This window comes from Prionailurus bengalensis, chromosome E3 (genome assembly GCF_016509475.1).
Source record: "Prionailurus bengalensis isolate Pbe53 chromosome E3, Fcat_Pben_1.1_paternal_pri, whole genome shotgun sequence".
NCBI classification, from domain to species: domain Eukaryota; kingdom Metazoa; phylum Chordata; class Mammalia; order Carnivora; family Felidae; genus Prionailurus; species Prionailurus bengalensis.
This window is the reverse complement of record NC_057357.1, coordinates 27,618,762-27,636,334: the sequence shown is the minus strand read 5'-3', so window position 1 is coordinate 27,636,334 and position 17,573 is coordinate 27,618,762. Positions and strand designations below refer to the sequence as shown.

General features: G+C 50.6%; 1 protein-coding gene across 1 annotated transcript in view; it reads left to right on the top strand.

Moving 5' to 3' along the window:
* Window positions 1-16,225, top strand: part of XYLT1 (xylosyltransferase 1) — a 309,644-nt gene extending 293,419 nt beyond the window's left edge. Inside the window, exons 11-12 of the mRNA XM_043560440.1 lie at window positions 4,163-4,496; window positions 10,729-16,225. Of these exons, the coding sequence (XP_043416375.1) occupies window positions 4,163-4,496; window positions 10,729-11,051 (657 nt within the window). The 3' untranslated portion in view covers window positions 11,052-16,225. The remainder of the gene's footprint in view (window positions 1-4,162; window positions 4,497-10,728) is intronic.
* The last annotated feature ends 1,348 nt before the right edge of the window (window positions 16,226-17,573 follow it).

Below are 17,573 nucleotides of genomic sequence, written 5' to 3'. Positions count from 1 at the left end.
CCCAGTTGGATCCTGCGCTGGGGGCCCCAGGCGGCCAACTAAAGACATTAACGTCCCATTAACGAGACGGATGCCTGGTGGCTGGGCTCCCCCTCTTTATCAGCCTGCCAGTGGGTAACTGGGCACTTCTGGCGGTGACAAATGAGGTTGGCCACTCAATGGCTAGTGATTTGTGAGGCTTCCTACCATAGGGCTGGTAACTTTGATGTGAGAACCACCAAGACCTCTGGCAGAGCAACAGCGTGTGATGCGGGGGGCCCTGGATTTTGTATTTTGAATTTTTTTCTGAATTCCTAATAATTTATAAGGCAAACAGTATAAAATTGGTAAAAAGAAAGGAAAGAAGTGTAGGGAATGCCCCCCCCCCCCCCCAGCCTTGTGGCAGCACAGCCCCAGGACTCTGCGCAGGGCCTGGCTCAGAGCAGGTGGCCATTGTTGGGCCATCAGAGGGACTTCTCCATCCCATGGGAGTGCCATGCTGGTGGCTGGCAGAAAAGATGCTCATTGCTTTACAGACAGTCACCAAGTGGCTACAGTGTACTAGGTGCCGAGAGACCACGGTGACCTAGACAGGCTCTTGTCATGGAATTATAGTCAGGTGGTAAGGCAGCCTGTGAGTGAGCAAATAAACGAAGAAAAACATTTCAGCTAAAGAACATAAAACTTCATTCCTGTCCTTGCTGAGGACTGAAGAGGCTGATGGGGACTACTTCCAATGGGATGGTTCATTCAGGAAAGCTTTTCTAAGGAGATTACTGCAGAGCAGAATCCTGTAAAAAAGAACCATCCACTGGGAGACCTATAGCATTCCAAACAGAGAGAAGAGCATGTGCAAAGGCCCTGGGCCTCCAGGAAGGAGCTTGGCACACTCAAGGAGCAGCAAGGCCAGTGTGGCCAGAGCACCGTGAGAGGGAGAGTGGTAGAAGGGAGGTCTCAGAGGGAATGGGACAGATCATGAGGGGGGCTTGAAGGCTGTGGAAGGAAAGCTCAGGTTGTATTTGAAATGCAGTGAGAAGCTTTTAGTGGGTTTGAAGTTGGGGAGCCATATGTTGAACTTGAACAGGCACTTAAATTTGAGTAGTAATCACTGTGTAGTAAGCCTTTATGGGCTTGCACGGTGAGTCTGTGAAAAGATCCTAAAGCCCCAGAGGTTGTGACAGCAGTGGGGTTCCATCTCAGGCAGCCCTGCTCGTGCTTAGGGGAGGCAGCCAGGCTTCTGCCCACTCTTCTAGGATTGGAAATGAGATCCACTTCTCCACTGACAGCTGCTCCACAGATCTTCTATCTGGACTATCTTGGTTTTAGAGCTCAGACTTAAGAGAATTGGTCATCCCCGTTTCTTTGGGGAATCCAAGGACACTGGTCTGGAGTGTCCCCACACTGCCCTAAATGGTCACAAAGCCCTTCCTTAAGTAGGACCCCAATAAGTTTGTGAGCAATCCTCCATTTGTTAGTGTCTGTGGGAAAGCCAGTGTGTGGAGGGCCTGGTGCATAGGGATGTCCGTGTGCTTGGCCCCTAATTATTCATGAATAGAGGATGGATGGATGGATGGATGGATGGATGGATGGATGAAGTCAGACGACCACCACCATGTGCTCAGTACTGCTTTAGGCAGTACTGTTCACCAATACATTGGTGAACAGGCCAGACACAGCCACTCTCCTCATGGAGTTGGCAGTCCGGAGCTCAGGAAGGAGACACATAAATTAAAAGTTGTAAAACTGTGCAAAAAAAAAAAAAAAAAACCCAAAACTGAGAGGGGCTAAACACTTAGAGAAGCACCCACCTCGGGGCGCCTGGGTGGCTCAGTTGGTTAAGCATCCGACTTCCCCTCAGGTCAAGGTCTCATGGCTCCTGAGTTCAAGCGCTGCATTGAGCTCTCTCCTGTCAGCACAGAGCCCACTTCAGATCCTCTATCCCCTCTCTCTGTGTCCTCCCCCTTCCTCTGCTCATGCTCTTTCTCTCTCAAAAATAAACACTTTTTTAAAAAGAGACTAGAGAAGCACCAGGGTGGTGCCTCTAACTGGGAAGGCTTCTTAGTAGAGCTGATGCCTTGGCTGAGCTCTCCGTGGGGAGTGCGGTCTGGGCAGGAGGACGGTGGGGAAAGGAAGGAAGACTGTTCCAGCCGGAGGGCCAGGAAGAAAGAAAAGGTCAGAGACGAGAGAGAGCCCTCCTCACAGACGCGCCGAGACATCCAGGTGTCCTGGAGCAGGGGTGAGCGGGAGGGAGGCTGGGGGGGGCGGAGATGAAGCCAGACAGAAAGGGACGAGACCTCGCAGGATGGGGATGAGAGACTGGACTTGAGACCAGCAAGGGTTGGATGTAGGGGACGTCACAGGACTGCATTTCTTGAGAAAACTCTCCGAGACGTGGAGGCTCTCTGGAATCCTGCGTGCTCATTCATTCATTTCTTCAGTTAATGGTAGCTGTTTGCTTCCTGCTGTGTTCCAGCCACTGTGCTAGCACCAGGGTCCTCAGGGGGAGCTGATCCACACGGTGGCAGCGGATGCCGCATTATCATCGATCTGGGAGGGCCGGCCACCCCTGCCGAAGTGCCACAGCCATCCCTACCTCCGCTGCCCTTAGGACAGCTCCTTGGTCCCAGTCCGGAGGCTCTTGTGTAAACATGGAAACCTGGAACAAGCTGTGGGAGCGTGCATCCCTGGCAGACAGTAGGCGTCTGGCACGTCTGTGTGAGTGAACTTGTGAACGAGCAAGTGAATGAATGATCAGCAACACAAGAGTGGACTAGAACACAGCCTCTGGGGTTGGACTTCCCGGGTCCCCTTGTTGGCTCTGCCCCTCACTGACCACAACCAGTGACCCCAGTGCCCTGAGCCTCAGTTTTCTCATCTGTAAAACGAGGATAATGATGGTGTCTCCCCTTCACAGAGCGGAGAGGGTCAAACAAGTGGGTGCACTGGAGCGCTCAGCGTTAAGCCAGTCCCATGGTAAGCTCTTGGGAAGCATGAGCCACGGAGCTCTGGGTCTGAGAGAAAGACCAGACGCAGCAACCAGTGGCAAGAACAAGAAAGTAAGCCAGCTTCTGTACATGAGGCATCTTCTCGGGGTGTTGGTGCACCTTCTCGTGTACCTGTACCCCAACCCGCATGCACACCTTGGAGATGCTGGTCATGGAGAGACCACAGAAACAGGCAAGCCTTAGAGTGTGCTCATTATCTGCTGACAACATTGCCCACATGCTGTATCCTCAAAAACATGACATTAAATCTCCTGGGGGAGCAGAAGACCCCCTCGTTTAAATTGGTTTGAAATAGTAACAGCTCAGTATCAGGGATCTGTGTAGTCCATTCATTTCTTTGCGACGTCACTCACTCAGTGATGTGACATATTAACCAGACACGGACACCTGCTGTGCACCAGGCATGGTACTAGGCACCAGGAAGGCACAGTGAAGCAAGCCACAGGGGCACTGAGCAGCAGCGAGAGGACAGTTCAGAGGCTCTTTCTGGCCACTCTGGCTGAAGAACAAACTGCAGGCGACTCAAGTGTTAGGAGGGAAGCCAAGAGCAGGCCCCTGGCCAGTCAGAGCCACACAGACACCAGCTCGCTGGCAGGAAGGGTGGGTGTCACAGCCACCTCCCACCCCTAAGGTCTAGTTCTGAGTGCGTTAGGGAGGCCACAGCGGTCTCTTCCCAGGAGAGCCATGTGAACTGCCAGCAATAAGCGAGGCTGAGGGACCCTCCTTTTTCCCAGCTTGTGATAGAGCAGCTCAGAAACCTGAGCTCCGTTCATGTTCAGAATGTCATACTAGGTGGAGGTGCCTGATCTAGAAGACGGAGAACCAAAGTGGAAACCGCCCGCACCTGCCTAGCAGTGGGGGTATGTGTCCTCGGGATGGCCTGCCAGCAGGCATTGATTGATTCAATGCATGTTGTGTGTTTTCTTTCCAAGTGTCAAATGCTCTATGAGGCCCAGGAGGCCTAGTGGTTTAATGAACAGACCACAGACTGGGTCCAATTCTCAAATCTTCTGCTTACTACCACTTTTGCAGTCTTGAGCAGGTGACCTCCTGAGAGCTTCCATTTCCTCATCTGTAAAATGGGTGTATGTAGCCCAACAGGCAGGATCGTAGGCCTCTCTGGGACCCTGTATCCTAAATCCGGCTCAGTGATTCCAAGACTCGTTCTCTTCTTTCAGGTCGGCACCGACTGGGATGCCAAGGAGCGGCTCTTCCGCAACTTTGGGGGGCTCCTGGGGCCCATGGATGAGCCGGTAGGCATGCAGAAATGGGGGAAGGGCCCCAATGTCACCGTGACTGTCATCTGGGTGGATCCCGTCAACATCATCGCAGCCACCTATGACATCCTGATTGAATCCACTGCCGAATTCACTCACTACAAGCCCCCTTTGAACTTGCCCCTGAGGCCTGGGGTCTGGACAGTGAAAATTCTTCACCACTGGGTGCCAGTTGCAGAGACCAAATTCCTCGTTGCACCTCTGACCTTCTCAAATAGGCAGCCCATCAAACCAGGTGAGTACTCCTAGTGTCTCTGGGGGTGGAAATAACCCATCCTGGGTGTCTCCCGGGTCTTCTCCCTCAGACATTGCAGGTGGGGGGCATGTGGGCTGCCTCAGAGAACAGTGCTCTCTGCTCAGCATTTTTCCCTGCTTGTTTGCAAAGAGAGCCTTCTAATTTTCTACCTGCACACTGAGATGATGTCCTCTGTGTATTAGGTACCTAATTATTAGATGCTCTCCCACTGGACTTCCAGAGAGCCCTGATTATATTTAAAACAAGATGGGAAATAAACCCAGGCAGATAGTGAGTTTTGGCAAATCTTACTGTTTTAAAAATAGTAATTAAAATAGGAAATTCTTTCCATCAAAAATATGATACACTAGATGAAAAGACTAGTAAGAAAATATTTGCTACACATAAAAAAAAATACATTCATAATATATAAAGAAATCCCATAAATCAAACTACAAGCCAGGGGCCGAATCTGGCCCACTCCCTCTTTTTTAAGTAAAGTTTTATTGGGACACAGCCACACCCATTTATTGACATATTGTTTATGGTTTCCTTGGGACTACAGTGGCAGCATTGAGTAATTTTGACATAGATTGCATGGCCCACAAATCCAAAACAACCGACTATCTGGCCCTTTAGAGAAAAGGATTGCTGGCCTTTGCTACAAAGGAGAAAGGAGAAAGAAAGGGAAAAAAAAAAAGACGACAGGGCATAAATGGCCCACACACATATGAAAAGATGCTCAGCCTCATGAATAATGAGAGCAATGCAAATTAAAAGCAAAAAGAGATCCGATTTCATGCCACTATGTTGTGAAATGTTCGAAGGTTAGACAATATCATATGATGGAGGGTTGGAGAATAATGGCTTCCCATGTAGTGCTGGCATGGGGCGGGGGGTGGGGCAAAGTGATAAAACGGGTTTAGAAAATGGCATAGCATCTCCTACCAAAGCTGAACACACACCTCCTACTGCCCAGAAATCCCAGCCTAAGGTGTATGCCCTACCGATGTGTGCAGAAGTAGAGCAGAATTGTTCATAATGGCACCAAACCGGAAGCAGTCCAGATGCCCACATTCAGATGTATGAACACTGCGGGGTCTGTTCAGACAGCGGAGCTCCGTGCCATGCATTGATCTGGATGAGTCTCTACAACATAATGTTGAGAGGAAAATATCACAGAAGAGTCATAATTAGAGCGCATACATTTAAAGTTCAAAAGCAAGCCAAGCCACCACTACGTTATTTCAGGATTCTCTGTCCATAAAAAGCTGTGAGAAAACGAGTTGTTAATAGGAAATCAGGACAGTGGTTCCTGCTGAGCACAGAGAGGGATGTCAGACTCTTAACGTGCCGCCTTCTTTTTCTTTTCTTACCCAGAGAGTTTACTTTTATTTTTCTGTCCTTTCCTCCTCCCCCTTTGATCACTGGGAACATCTTCCTCCCTGCTCAGTCCTACCTCCCAGAGTAACCACTGCCAACACTTTGGTGTTCATCCTTCTAGAGGTTTCTCAAGGCTTCTAAAGCATCAACACACAAAATAAGACACACACACACTGCTGGTGTTTGAAAATGGAGTGATACATTTTGGGGTGAAACTTCTCTTTGGACTTAACGAGTCAATATATATAAAGCTACTAGCTGCCTCGTATTCCACTGGGAGAAAGACCCACAATCTATCTTTCATCCCCTGAGTGGACATACAGTTTCTTTCGGTCGTGGTGGGGTTACAGGTAATGCTGCAAAGATTCTTGAAATTGTCTATGCCCATGCAGATACATCTATAAAATAGATTCCTAGAAACAGGATTTCTGGATCTCTCTGTATTTGAAATTGTTGGGCTGTATCTAACAGATCAGAAACCCAGAAGCCAAAAACACACTCCAGCCTCTGGTTAGCTAAACTCTCAGTTCTGGGCTGGGTGCCATTTAGCTGGTGACACAAGGAGAGGGGGACACAGACATGGGGAGGGGTTGCCTGGAATCCTAACAAGGGGGTGTTGAAGTGAACTTGTGTGGGCCTCTGCTAAGTTTCTGTGCTGAGCAAGCAGAAAGATCCAGGACTCGTATTTTCTGGAGAAGGAAATCTGATCCTCCCAGCTCCCCTGGGAAGCAGGCAAAAGAACACATCCAGAACTAGCTGGGCCAGAGCCCACCCACTGAGGGCCCTCAAGTGCCCTCTTGATTAGGTTCACATCTTTAGCAACCCTGAGAGTTCCCAAAGAAAGATGCAGAAGAGAGGGGTAGAAATAGCGTTGTCCTCTTTGCTCCACATACACCTGTCGGATATAACAAAGGAGGGGTCCTGAATCTACCTCTTCACCCCAGTAAAATAGCCTGGGGCCTTTAACTGGGTCCTGATTTTTCCAGTTTTTCCTCCTTAAGAGTTTCTGAGGATGGCAAGGCTCTTGTAACCCTGCCCAGGAATAGCCAGGGGTCATTGTACCCCACTGGGAGCTGCCCCCCCCCACATCAGCATTTATGTCTATTAATGATGTTCCAGTGGCAGGGAACACGAAGGTGGGAGCAATGCAGTTTGTAAAATAATTCATCAGGAGTAATTTGCTATTGATGCGTCCCTGGTAATCTCGAGAAATCTGATGAGGTGGAATTGAGGAAAATTTAATTATAGAGGCAAGCATCACGGGCTAATGCTGTGATAGCATTTCCCCACATTAACCTCGTTTTTCATCAGGGTTTTCTGCATCACCCATAATACTGGGTTCCCAACGTTCAGATGTCTGTTAGCTGCTCTTTTCACTTTGCATGCCCTGCCTTTTGTCAGTTCAGGGATCTCCCCACCACCAGCTCTGCAGATGTGGAGGCATGGAGAGGCTCTGGTGGACAGATCAGGACCTGCTGGAGAGAGAACAGGTTTTGTTCTTGGGCAGATGGTTCAGGAGCTACCCGCCCTGTCTGCCAGATTTATAAACACGTTAGGTCCTACCTAAGTCAGCTAAATCACAGCAAGCCGGGATATATGTTCATGCAGGCTCATGCCCCTTCTTGTACCTGTTACCCTTGGAGCCCAGCCCCTCTGCTTCTGGAAAGGGGAGGGACGGAGAGGGGATGGAGGGAAGGGAGGGAGGGATTGATTTTCTTGTCTGTAGTCAAGGCATGTTGTGAATGCCACTATTTGCAGGTGTATGGTATTTCTTCCCCCTTTGTGAACCTCACTCATGGACCACATACTAGAAAACAGTCTGTGGATTATCTGAGCTCTCTTGGTTGCCAGTGAGGGTCACAGCCACTGCCAAGTGAACAGAAAACGTTTTCTGAATGCCACACTGTCCTATAAGGACATTTCTTAGAACCCTGGCTATCTCAGCCAGGGCAACAGCTGATTTGCTAAAACACAACTCACCAGAATCACTGGCCCGTGTGTTTTAAAAACCTGTTCTTGTATTTGGCAATAGAGTAGGCAATAAGAGAGAACCTCTCCAAAATAGAAGTATCTTGGCTTCTTTCCTTCAGCCCAAACGTGCACTTTCTGCTTCCCCCATCTTGAAACCCTGGGAAGGAGCCACACAGCCTCCTGCGTGTTCCTTTACTGTTTACAGAGCATATGAACCTTTACCTGAGCCTCTTGCCAGCCCTCGGGGTCAATCTGGTATCAGGAATGAGTATCCAGTTTACAGATGGGGAAACCAAGTCTTTGAAAGACTGGCTTCCAGATGAAAATAAAATTTAAAAACTTAAAACCAGTCTTAAAGCTTCCAGTTGGTTGGATGTGCCTGCAAATAGAGTGTCATGATGACGAGCTTTGGAACCAGCCAGTCCTGGATTGAACCCCTGATCTGTCTCACACGATAGCCACCTGTGTCCCCATCTGTAAAATCGGGATGATAACACCGGTCCTGTGACTGTGTGAGTGTAGGAGGATTGTGTCCTAAAAACACCAGCCACAGTAACCCTAGCTAAACTTCTTCAAGCACTTAGTACAGGCCTGGCATTGCTTGTATGCGTGTGTGTGTGCACCAGATTTTGCCTCGTTTAATTTTAAGTCCATTATAATTAACATGTGGTAGTCTATAGTTTCAGGTGCACATGTAGTGACTCAACAAATCTATACATTACCCAGTGCTCATCTCGATAGGCAACTCCTAATCCTCACCTAGTTTACCATCCCCCACCCACCTCACCTCTGGTAACCACCACTATGTTCTCTGTAGTTGAGTCTGGTTTTTTGGTTTCTCTTTTTTCCTTCTTGTCTCTTAAATTCCACCCAGGAGGGAAATCGTATGGTATTTATCTTTCTCTTATTTCAGTTAGCATTATACCCTCTAGTTCCATCCGTGTTGTTGCCAATGGCAAGATTTCATTCTTCTCTGTGACTAATATTCCACTGCATAAATACCACTGTACATAAGTTACCTTCTTTATCTTTATGGATAAAGCAGTACTTGGGCTGCTTGCATAATGTGGCTATTGTAAATAATGCTGCAATAAACATAGGGGTGCATGTGTGTTTTCAAGTCAGTGCTTTCATATTCTCTGGGTAGATGTCTAGTAGTGTGAGTGCTGGATTGGAGGTCAGTTCTATTTTTAACTTTTTGAGGAACCTCCATACTGTTTGTGACAGTGGCTGCACTAGCTTGCATCCCCACCAGTAGCACATGAGGCTTCCTTTTCCTCCACGTCCCCAGCAGCACGTGCGTGTGTTATAGGCCTCATTCTGACAGGTGTGAGGTGATACCTCATTGTGGTCTTGATTTGCATTTCTCCAAGAATGACTGATGATGAGCATCTTTTCATGTGTCCGTTGGCCCTCTGGATGTCTTCTGCCGATTTCTAGTTGGATTATTTGGGGGTTTTTTGGTGTTGAGTTGTACAAGTTCTTTCTGTATTTGGGATCCTAACACCAGGTGCCTTTTTAAGCACTTAAAAAGAAATCAACCCTTCTAACCATCACAAAAGGTACTAGGTCAAGGAAACCAGGTGCCCAGTGCTGGTATCAGAATCCACACCCCAAGCATGTGGGCCGTGGGGATTCAGACCCAGACACCCTGACTGCTGTCTTCGCACTCATGCATGAAGCGCTGCTGTTCAGCAAAGCAGGGCTGTCCTGAGAGACAGCTGAGGTCGACAGACGTGGGTTCAAACCTCTGCTCCGCCTCTCCTTACCTCTGTGATTTGCAGAAAGGCACTTAATGAGGCTTTGTGCTCACTGTTGCCTCTGCTCTGAACGCTCTTTCCTGCCATCTACCTGGGGCTGCTGCTTTCTCATTAACCAGCACTCAGCTCAGCTGTCACCTCACAGAGGCCTGCCTTGCCCCTCTCATCCCAAAGAAACATGCTTGTCACTCTCTAACCCTGGGGCTGCAAGCTTGAACTGCAAAGGGCTACACAGTAAATATTTTCAGCTTGTGGGCCACGTACGGTCTCGGTCTGTACTCACCTGTGCTGTGGTAGCACAGAAGCAGCTGCAGACAAGATGTACACACAGGCATAGCTGTGTTCCCCTGAAACTTTATTTACAACAATACACGGTGGGCCAGATTTGGCCCAAGGGCTGTAGCTCGCCAACCCCTTGCTCTACCGCCACACCCAGTTTAGTCCCGTTTTGCGTATTGCTGATTGAAATGACCTTGCTTATTTATCGCCATCAGTGTTCCTCCCCTGGGTCGTAATCTTCTTGACTACCTGGTTCACTCCACCACTGAGTGGAGCTTGGCACTTAAGAAAAAAGATTTAATGTTGAAGAGAGAGAGTATGTGTGCAAGCCAGGGAGGAGCAGAGAGAGAGAGGAGGAGAGAGTTCCAGGCAGGCTATGCCCTGTCATCACAGAGCCCGATATGGGACTCCATCTCACAAACCGGGAGATCAGGAGTGGAGCTGAAACCAAGAGTGGGGTGCTCGACTGGCAGAGCCATCCAGGCAGCACTGAATACATCTTTATCACATGAATGAATGAAGGAAGGAGTGAATGCCTTGCACATAGGAGGTGCTTTAAATGCGCCACATGAATGTGTGGACTAGTAACTGACGCTGCTCTGGGAACATGTGCTGACCGGAGGGAGGAGCGGACAGTGCCCTGCACCAAGCAGGCCCCTGGCTGGGGAAGGAACATCCCTGCGGTCGGATTCCTCATCTGTGCGGTGGGGGCCACTGACCAACTTCCCGAGCTTGTCCCGTGACTGACGTGGTGACAGATGGTGCCCCGCGCCGTGCAAGGCCCGCAGCCGGCCCCCACTCTGTGGTGCGTCTGACGCTCTAATCCCTTTGCGTTTCAGAGGAGGCACTGAGGCTGCACAACGGGCCCCTCCGCAGCGCCTACATGGAACAGAGCTTCCAGAGCCTGAACCCCGTCCTCAGCCTGCCCATCAACCCTGCCCAGGTGGAGCAGGCTCGCAGGAACGCGGCCACCGCTGGCGCGGGCCTCGAGCGCTGGCTGGACTCGCTGGTAGGTGGGATGTGGGCCGCCATGGACATCTGCACCACGGGCCCCACTGCCTGCCCCGTCATGCAGACCTGCAGCCAGACGGCCTGGAGCTCCTTCAGCCCCGACCCCAAGTCGGAGCTGGGGGCCGTCAAACCTGACGGCCGGCTCAGGTAGCACTGGGCACACGTGAGCCACAGCAGATCTCAAAGGGAAAGCAGCCAGGGGGGCCGGTGGCACCTGGACCCTGGCCTCCCACCCCCGGGGCGGGGGGGGGGGGGGGGGGGAGGGGTGTCTTTTGTGAGAGGAGCTCTCATGGCTACAGAATGATGGAGAAGGAAGGTGTAGAGGTCAAAGCCGTTTCTGCCGACGACCTGCATTTGACAAGCTGGGTACTGGGGGCAAGGACTGCTTGGTCCCCGAGCCACAGTGGTCTTACCTCTTTTGGTTGATCCTCAACGCCTATAGGTTCCTTGTTGTCCCTGCCAGTGACCCAGTCCCCCAGACAAGTGATTCTCAAAACTTTTATTTTGAGCAGCAGACTTTAGTTTACTAAGCTCAGTTGGAAGGGGGAAGTTCAAGGTGCAGTTGAACTCCAGGCTGCTCTGGTTGAAGCTGGGGAGTGTAAGGTTCTTCTCCAAGCACAGCCCACCAGGCCGTCCCTTTGTCAGTGGCACCTCCCAAGGTACCTGTCCAGAACCCACAGGCTCTGCAAAAGCCAGCTGGAAAAGCACGGCCCAGACCGTGGGCTTGATTGATCTCCAGCCCCCTGCTTGGGCTCATTTTCCTGCTCCTGGGCTGGAGAAGGAGACTGTCTGAGCCTTCCCCCAGCCTTGTCGGGTTGAGTTGTCCTCCTTAGTCACTAGATGAGCAGGAGAGCCTTTTGATGGAACATGGCCAAGGTGTCACTGCCACAGGGCCAGGGTTCCAGGCCAGCCTCCCTCCAGACTGCCACCGACAGGCTGATGCTCATAAGCATCAAGTCTCCTAGGCATTCGTGGGCCAGGAGACCATGACCTCATGGATCCTGGCCAGAGGGAACTTTGGGGACCACGGCCATGAAACTCAGAGATTGCTGGGAGTCAACTCCTGAGCTGGACGGCACAGCAATACCCTCCCGTGCGTGAGCCCTTCCGCCCTGAGGTCCGGGCACTCCAGACCTCTGTGAATCATACCTGCCACCCCCATCCCTGGTGCTGTAGGAATGGACCAGACTTTCTACATCCCTGCAAAAGCATTTCAGATTTGGTTTCTAACTCCATGTCCTTCCTCCTGTGAGGTGCCACGTCAAAGGGGGAAGCTCGCGGATATGATTGGTTACTACCTTAACAGCAGTGTTACTCCAAGTGCTCGAGGTGCAGAAACCTGACATCTGAGCCGTGGCTCCAGGCCCCTTCCTCCTCCAGCCCCCACCCCATCCCCACGACAGGCTTTCTTTGGCACAGGCCCACCCGTGGCTGTACCATGTTCTGCTGCAGAGTCTATCCTGTGTCTCTGTGCAGTGTGCGTGTGAAAGGGAGCAGAGCCCATGCCTCTCACCCCCAAGCCCCTGCCCCACCGGGCCGGATGTCCTGCGGGCCAGGGAGGGGCTGGAAGAGGGACACTTGCAGTATTTATTATTTATATGTTTTAGTCCATGACTAATAGTAGGTGCTGCGTTTGCAGCTTGTTAGTTATGTTCTCTTACTAACTGAAGCTGCCTTTATTCATGAAAGGCCCCCCCTCTTCCCCTCCCTCCCCACGGCCAGTGTCTGTCTGTCTCCTGTCTGCTCTGTATTCTCCACGTCCTGAGAGAAAGGCAGGGGTGTTGGACACTATGAGGAGAGTGTGTGCCTCAGCATCTGCTAACTGATAGTGGGGTGCCCCTCACGACAATGAAGCCTTCCTCCTTCTCAGGCAGGGTGGGAGTCTGGGCTGGGCCTCCAGTACTGAACAGGCTAACGACTCAGGTGGAGGGAGAGGACCCAGGGCAGAGCCTGGGACCTTAGCAGGTGACAGAGGGAACCTGACTCTTTGCAAGCCTGGGAAGAAGAAAGATCCAGTTTAGAAAAAGGGGGAGTAGTCGGACCGAGCTGGGAGTTAGCCCCTGTCAATGGGCTGCAGGGGCTGTGGAGGGTCTTGCTCTGCAAGCCCAGGTCATTAGTCCATGAACTTGAGCTCAGAGGCCTCTGCCACCACCTCTTTCCACCCCAGCCCACCCAGGGAGCCTGCCTTTTCTCCCTCCTGGCAGAGTGGCTAGGAGCGTGTGTTTTCCACAGCGTCCTGTGTGGGGCTCAGCCCCATTGCTGGCTTTCCCCCCAGAATGAGGGGAAGGGCCAGCTTACTCTGGGCACGATCCGCAGCCCCCTCCCTGCAAGGGATTCGAGATGCCAGGCAGTCAGCCCAGGTGTTTCTTTTGGGTCAGGGAATAAAATAAGCAAAAACCTAGGATGACTTGAGAAAAGATGTTTCCACAAGAGACACACTAATAGTTGAACTCTCTTTTAATCTGAGAGTGATTAATCACAAGCCCCTGGAAACCATGTCATAGTTGGAAGGGCAGCGCCTGGGGCACTGAGTCACTGACCAGGTCTGAAGTCACTCATGCCAGAGGCTGGGGCATGCGGTGCGATTTCCCCACCAGCCTGCCCAAGTCTCACCAAACGGTCTCCAGGGAGGACAGAAAGCATAGCCTAGACCCCGTGGGTCACAGGGTGCCCTTTCCTCCCTTTGGAAAGAGACCTTTCTGGTCAGATCAAGGCATCATTTGGACTTCATTTCCCCATGGCAGTTTAACTTTTAAAAGGCCAGCACATTCAGAGAGAACCAGCAAGACCCCAGATGGCGGGGGGCAGGGGGATGCACTGCCTTCATCGTTCCCTGGCTGGTGCACGGACACCAGCTGGAACCTTGATCTCTTTGCCAGGAAGGGGCAGAGTACAGACGTGTAGGGCTTTAGCCTGTCTACCGGGGACTCAGGACGCAAGCTCCCCTACAGCACCCAAGGGGGGATGGAGTAGGAGGGTGTACTGGCAACGGCTGCTGGCCAACACCTGCCGGGTCAGAGCTGTGCTGTGTGGCAGGGGTCCCAGACCCTTCCATCGTGGGGTAAGACAGCATGGTGGCTGCTGCCTGGTTTTGCACGTGAGTATGCAGGCACAGTGCAGTCTTCCCGTGGGGCCAGGGAGACCAGGGGATCCAGATGGTCACTGGAAATCTGATTTTTAAGTGTCGGCAAGGCTTTTTCTTTGTTTTGTTGGAGAGAGTGGGCAAAGGGAAATTCCACAGTTCGTCCTGGGCACTGCCGGCCCACCTGCTGGCTGGAGAGGTGGTTTACCATGAGGTAGGCAGTGCCCACGTGGAGGAGGAAAAGCGCCACCCTTGGTGAAATCTCACCAATCGCTCTGAAGAAACCATAAACCTCTTACCAGTCATTCCAACCAGGAGAGACCGTCCTGCAGAGAAGGGTCCCAGGAGGAATGGCTTGTTCAGCTGTCCTAGGTCCCAAGATGGTGCTTAAAAAAAAAAAAAGAATTTGGAGACCTCAGTTGCTGCCCCTTCAACCTAAAGAGGCCCACGCTTTCCAGAATTCCTGCCTGCCCAGGCAGAGGTGATGGATGACAGGTTGGCTGGGGGGCCCGGGAGGTTGTGTCGCAGCCCAGCTCTCTCCAAGTCCTAAATTTGAGCAGCTGTCCTGGCGCACGTTTCGGAAGCCCTGCTTGCTCGCGGGATGCCCTCTTTGCCTCAGTTACCTTACTTTGCCCATGGGTCTACCACAGGCGCTACCTCATTGTGTCTGCTGAGAAGTTTACCTGGGGGAGAAACAATTAGGTGTCCCAAATCTGCTCGAGCTGAATGTACAATCTATGCAAATTCTCTCCCTCTGTTTCCTTCTCTGTCTCTCAAAAGTATTTTTTTTTTTACGTTGCAAATCAGATATTTTATAGACCCTAGACTGAGGGCTTTCATGCGCCACCTGTGTCTGCCCCTCACGTTGTCTTTGGTTCTGTCCTCCCCAAGCCCCACCCAGGGAGAAAGCGGCCCCCCTCCTTCCGGCTGGGAAGCCTCCCCACTGCCTCTGCCCACGGAGTCCCCAGGAAAAGCAGGTTCTGCCCCCTTGCACCTCCATCCCCCTCTCCCATCTCCTCCTTCATTTTCCTTCCCTCACCCCCAAAAGCCTTAGGTTTCTCCTTTTTGAAATGTGGCCTTAAAATTATTTTTGGAAAGCTGACTGCCCTCTCCGTCCACCTTCCACCAACATCCGAGAAGAAGGAGCATCCTGAAGCTTTCGCGGCAGCCTCCTAAGCGAGAGGCTGCCCGTCTGTAGTTTGCAGATGCCCTACCCATGGCTTCTAAACGCCGTCTTTAAGAGAAGCACTCTTCTGTTGTTCCTGTGGGTGAAACGAAGGCTCGGGTGCTCACGTGAACGTCAGCCCGTCCTCCGCGCACACTGCCGAGGTACCCTCTTTCCCCCACCCCCACCCAGGCGTGGTGACTTGGAGGTACTTCGTTCAAAGGTAAAGCAGGAGAGTTTCTCAGTTTCTCTCTTCCTCCTTCCTGCCTGGAAAGTGAGAGCATTAAATATTCCCAGCTGATGGGTCGTGTTCTCAAAGGGATCACACTTGCGCCTTCTGTTGTTCCAGGCTCTGTTGGAGGCCAAAGACAACCCTAGGGTTTCATAGGAAATTTACTGGAATTGAGCGCAACCGTCCTTCGAGTCCGTTCTCGGTCTTTTTTTGTTTCTAATATGTTGTCAATAGCGTGTGTTTGGGTATTTTTTTTTTTTTAGAGGCCTCACGATAAGTTATTACTGTCCCCCTCATTTTTTTCAAAGACATGTGGTGATATAGTTTTTAAAAATAACTATTTTGTTATAGATCATGATATGCATAAAACTGTACAGAAATATTTTGTAATGTATTGATTTAAAAAAATCTGTAAATAAAGTTTAAAAAAATTCCAATGGCACACACCTGAAAGATGTAGATATTTTGCTATTTATTTAAAGGAGTATTTTAAGAGATATTGAACTATCTGAAATTGACGAGTTATCAAAATTCCAATCCTACGAATGCTTTTCCTCAAGGTAGACAGTGATTCTTGGAAATGATTGCACTACCCGCCCATTTTTGCACCTTTTCTGTCTTTTCGTTTAGCAGAAAAACAACAACGAAATTGTGCCTTAGCTGTATTTTTTTGTCTAGGGGAGTTTGTTTCTGTCTGACAAAGCAAAATTTTTTGCAGAAAACAGTGGATGTATTAAATACTGTATCATACCAAAAACACTGCAGGTGTACATAGATGCTTTCTGTCATACTGTGTTTTCAGATGCAGAATTTTAAAATTAAAAAAAAAATACTGTCTTTACGGAACAGCGGCTTATGGCTTCTCTTCAGCAATATCCCAGGTCTTCGCCAAATCTGGTCCTCTCTCCCCTCCTCTGCTCTGTCCATCCTGTAGTCTGAGGGTGATACTATCAGTTATCCAAAGGGGTACCAACTGGCTGGAATTACCAAGACCACAGGCCTGAGCTGGGCCCCTCCTGGGCAATCCTGGATGTGTGGCTACACTCCCTAATCATCCTGCTCTGTCTCTTGACAAGATTAGGACAGTGCCCTCCTGTATAGGAGTCCCCTGGTTGCAGGAGATGTTGTTAAGGAGAAACTGCCATTTAAGTGGCCAGAGGTCTTCTCTATCCAAATGGCTGGTTGTATAGCAAAGCCGTTTCCCTTTCCTCACCACACATGCTTGACCACAAGTCGCAGACTTCCTGGTGCATAGGTGTGATCCCATGGGGCCAAATTCTGCCCAATGGAATGTGGATGGAAGGGGCATATTTTGAATCTTCTACATCTGGAGCATGCATTGGTCAGTCTGCTCATTCCTGGCAACCTCACAAAGCCCCCAGTTTAAAGGCAGGCAGACTTAGAGTATGTAAGGAGCTAGGCCCATGATGATCAAATGGAAGGCCATCTGACCAGCTGTTTCTGACTGGTGATGACAACACAACACGTGATGTGTTACACCCCTGAGAACCTGTGTTACACAGGTAGCCTTACCTTAACTGCTAATTCATCCAGAAATGGCAACTGACGTCATCTGGGAAAGTCCTTCAGCCCCTTCATTCTACAAGTAAAGGATAGAAACTCGAGTGAGTCAAGTGATTTGCATGAAGCTACCAAGATACACAATACCAGTATCATGGTCAGAACCAGAACCAAGGTTGCCTATGTCGTCCCAGTGAGACCTCACGTCATTAGGAGGACTGGTTTTCTTGGGTTGACCTCACTACCACATCTGTATGTGGTTCTCAAAGGTCATGGACAAAGACAGAATACCCAGGTGGTGCATTCACCCTTCATGATCGTTAAAGGCAGAGCGTGCCACTGAGACCCAGATGGGACTACACAGCTGAAATAAAACAGTCTAGAGACCGTGACCTTAGGGTGGAAGTAGGGGGGGTACGGTGATGGCATGCACTGACCTCCACACTAAATGATGCCCCATTCGGAACTTCCTGGGAAGATGGCAGAGTAAGAGGAGCTTAGATAACAGCTCAGTATAAATAACCCAAAAACACGGGGCAGCTGAACATCCAACTCTTGATTTCGGCTCAGGTCCTAATCTCACGGGTTGGTGAGATGGAGCCCCATGTTGGGCTCTGGAGGGCAGCACCGAGCCTACTTGGGATTCTCACCGTCTCTCTCTCTGCCCCTTCCC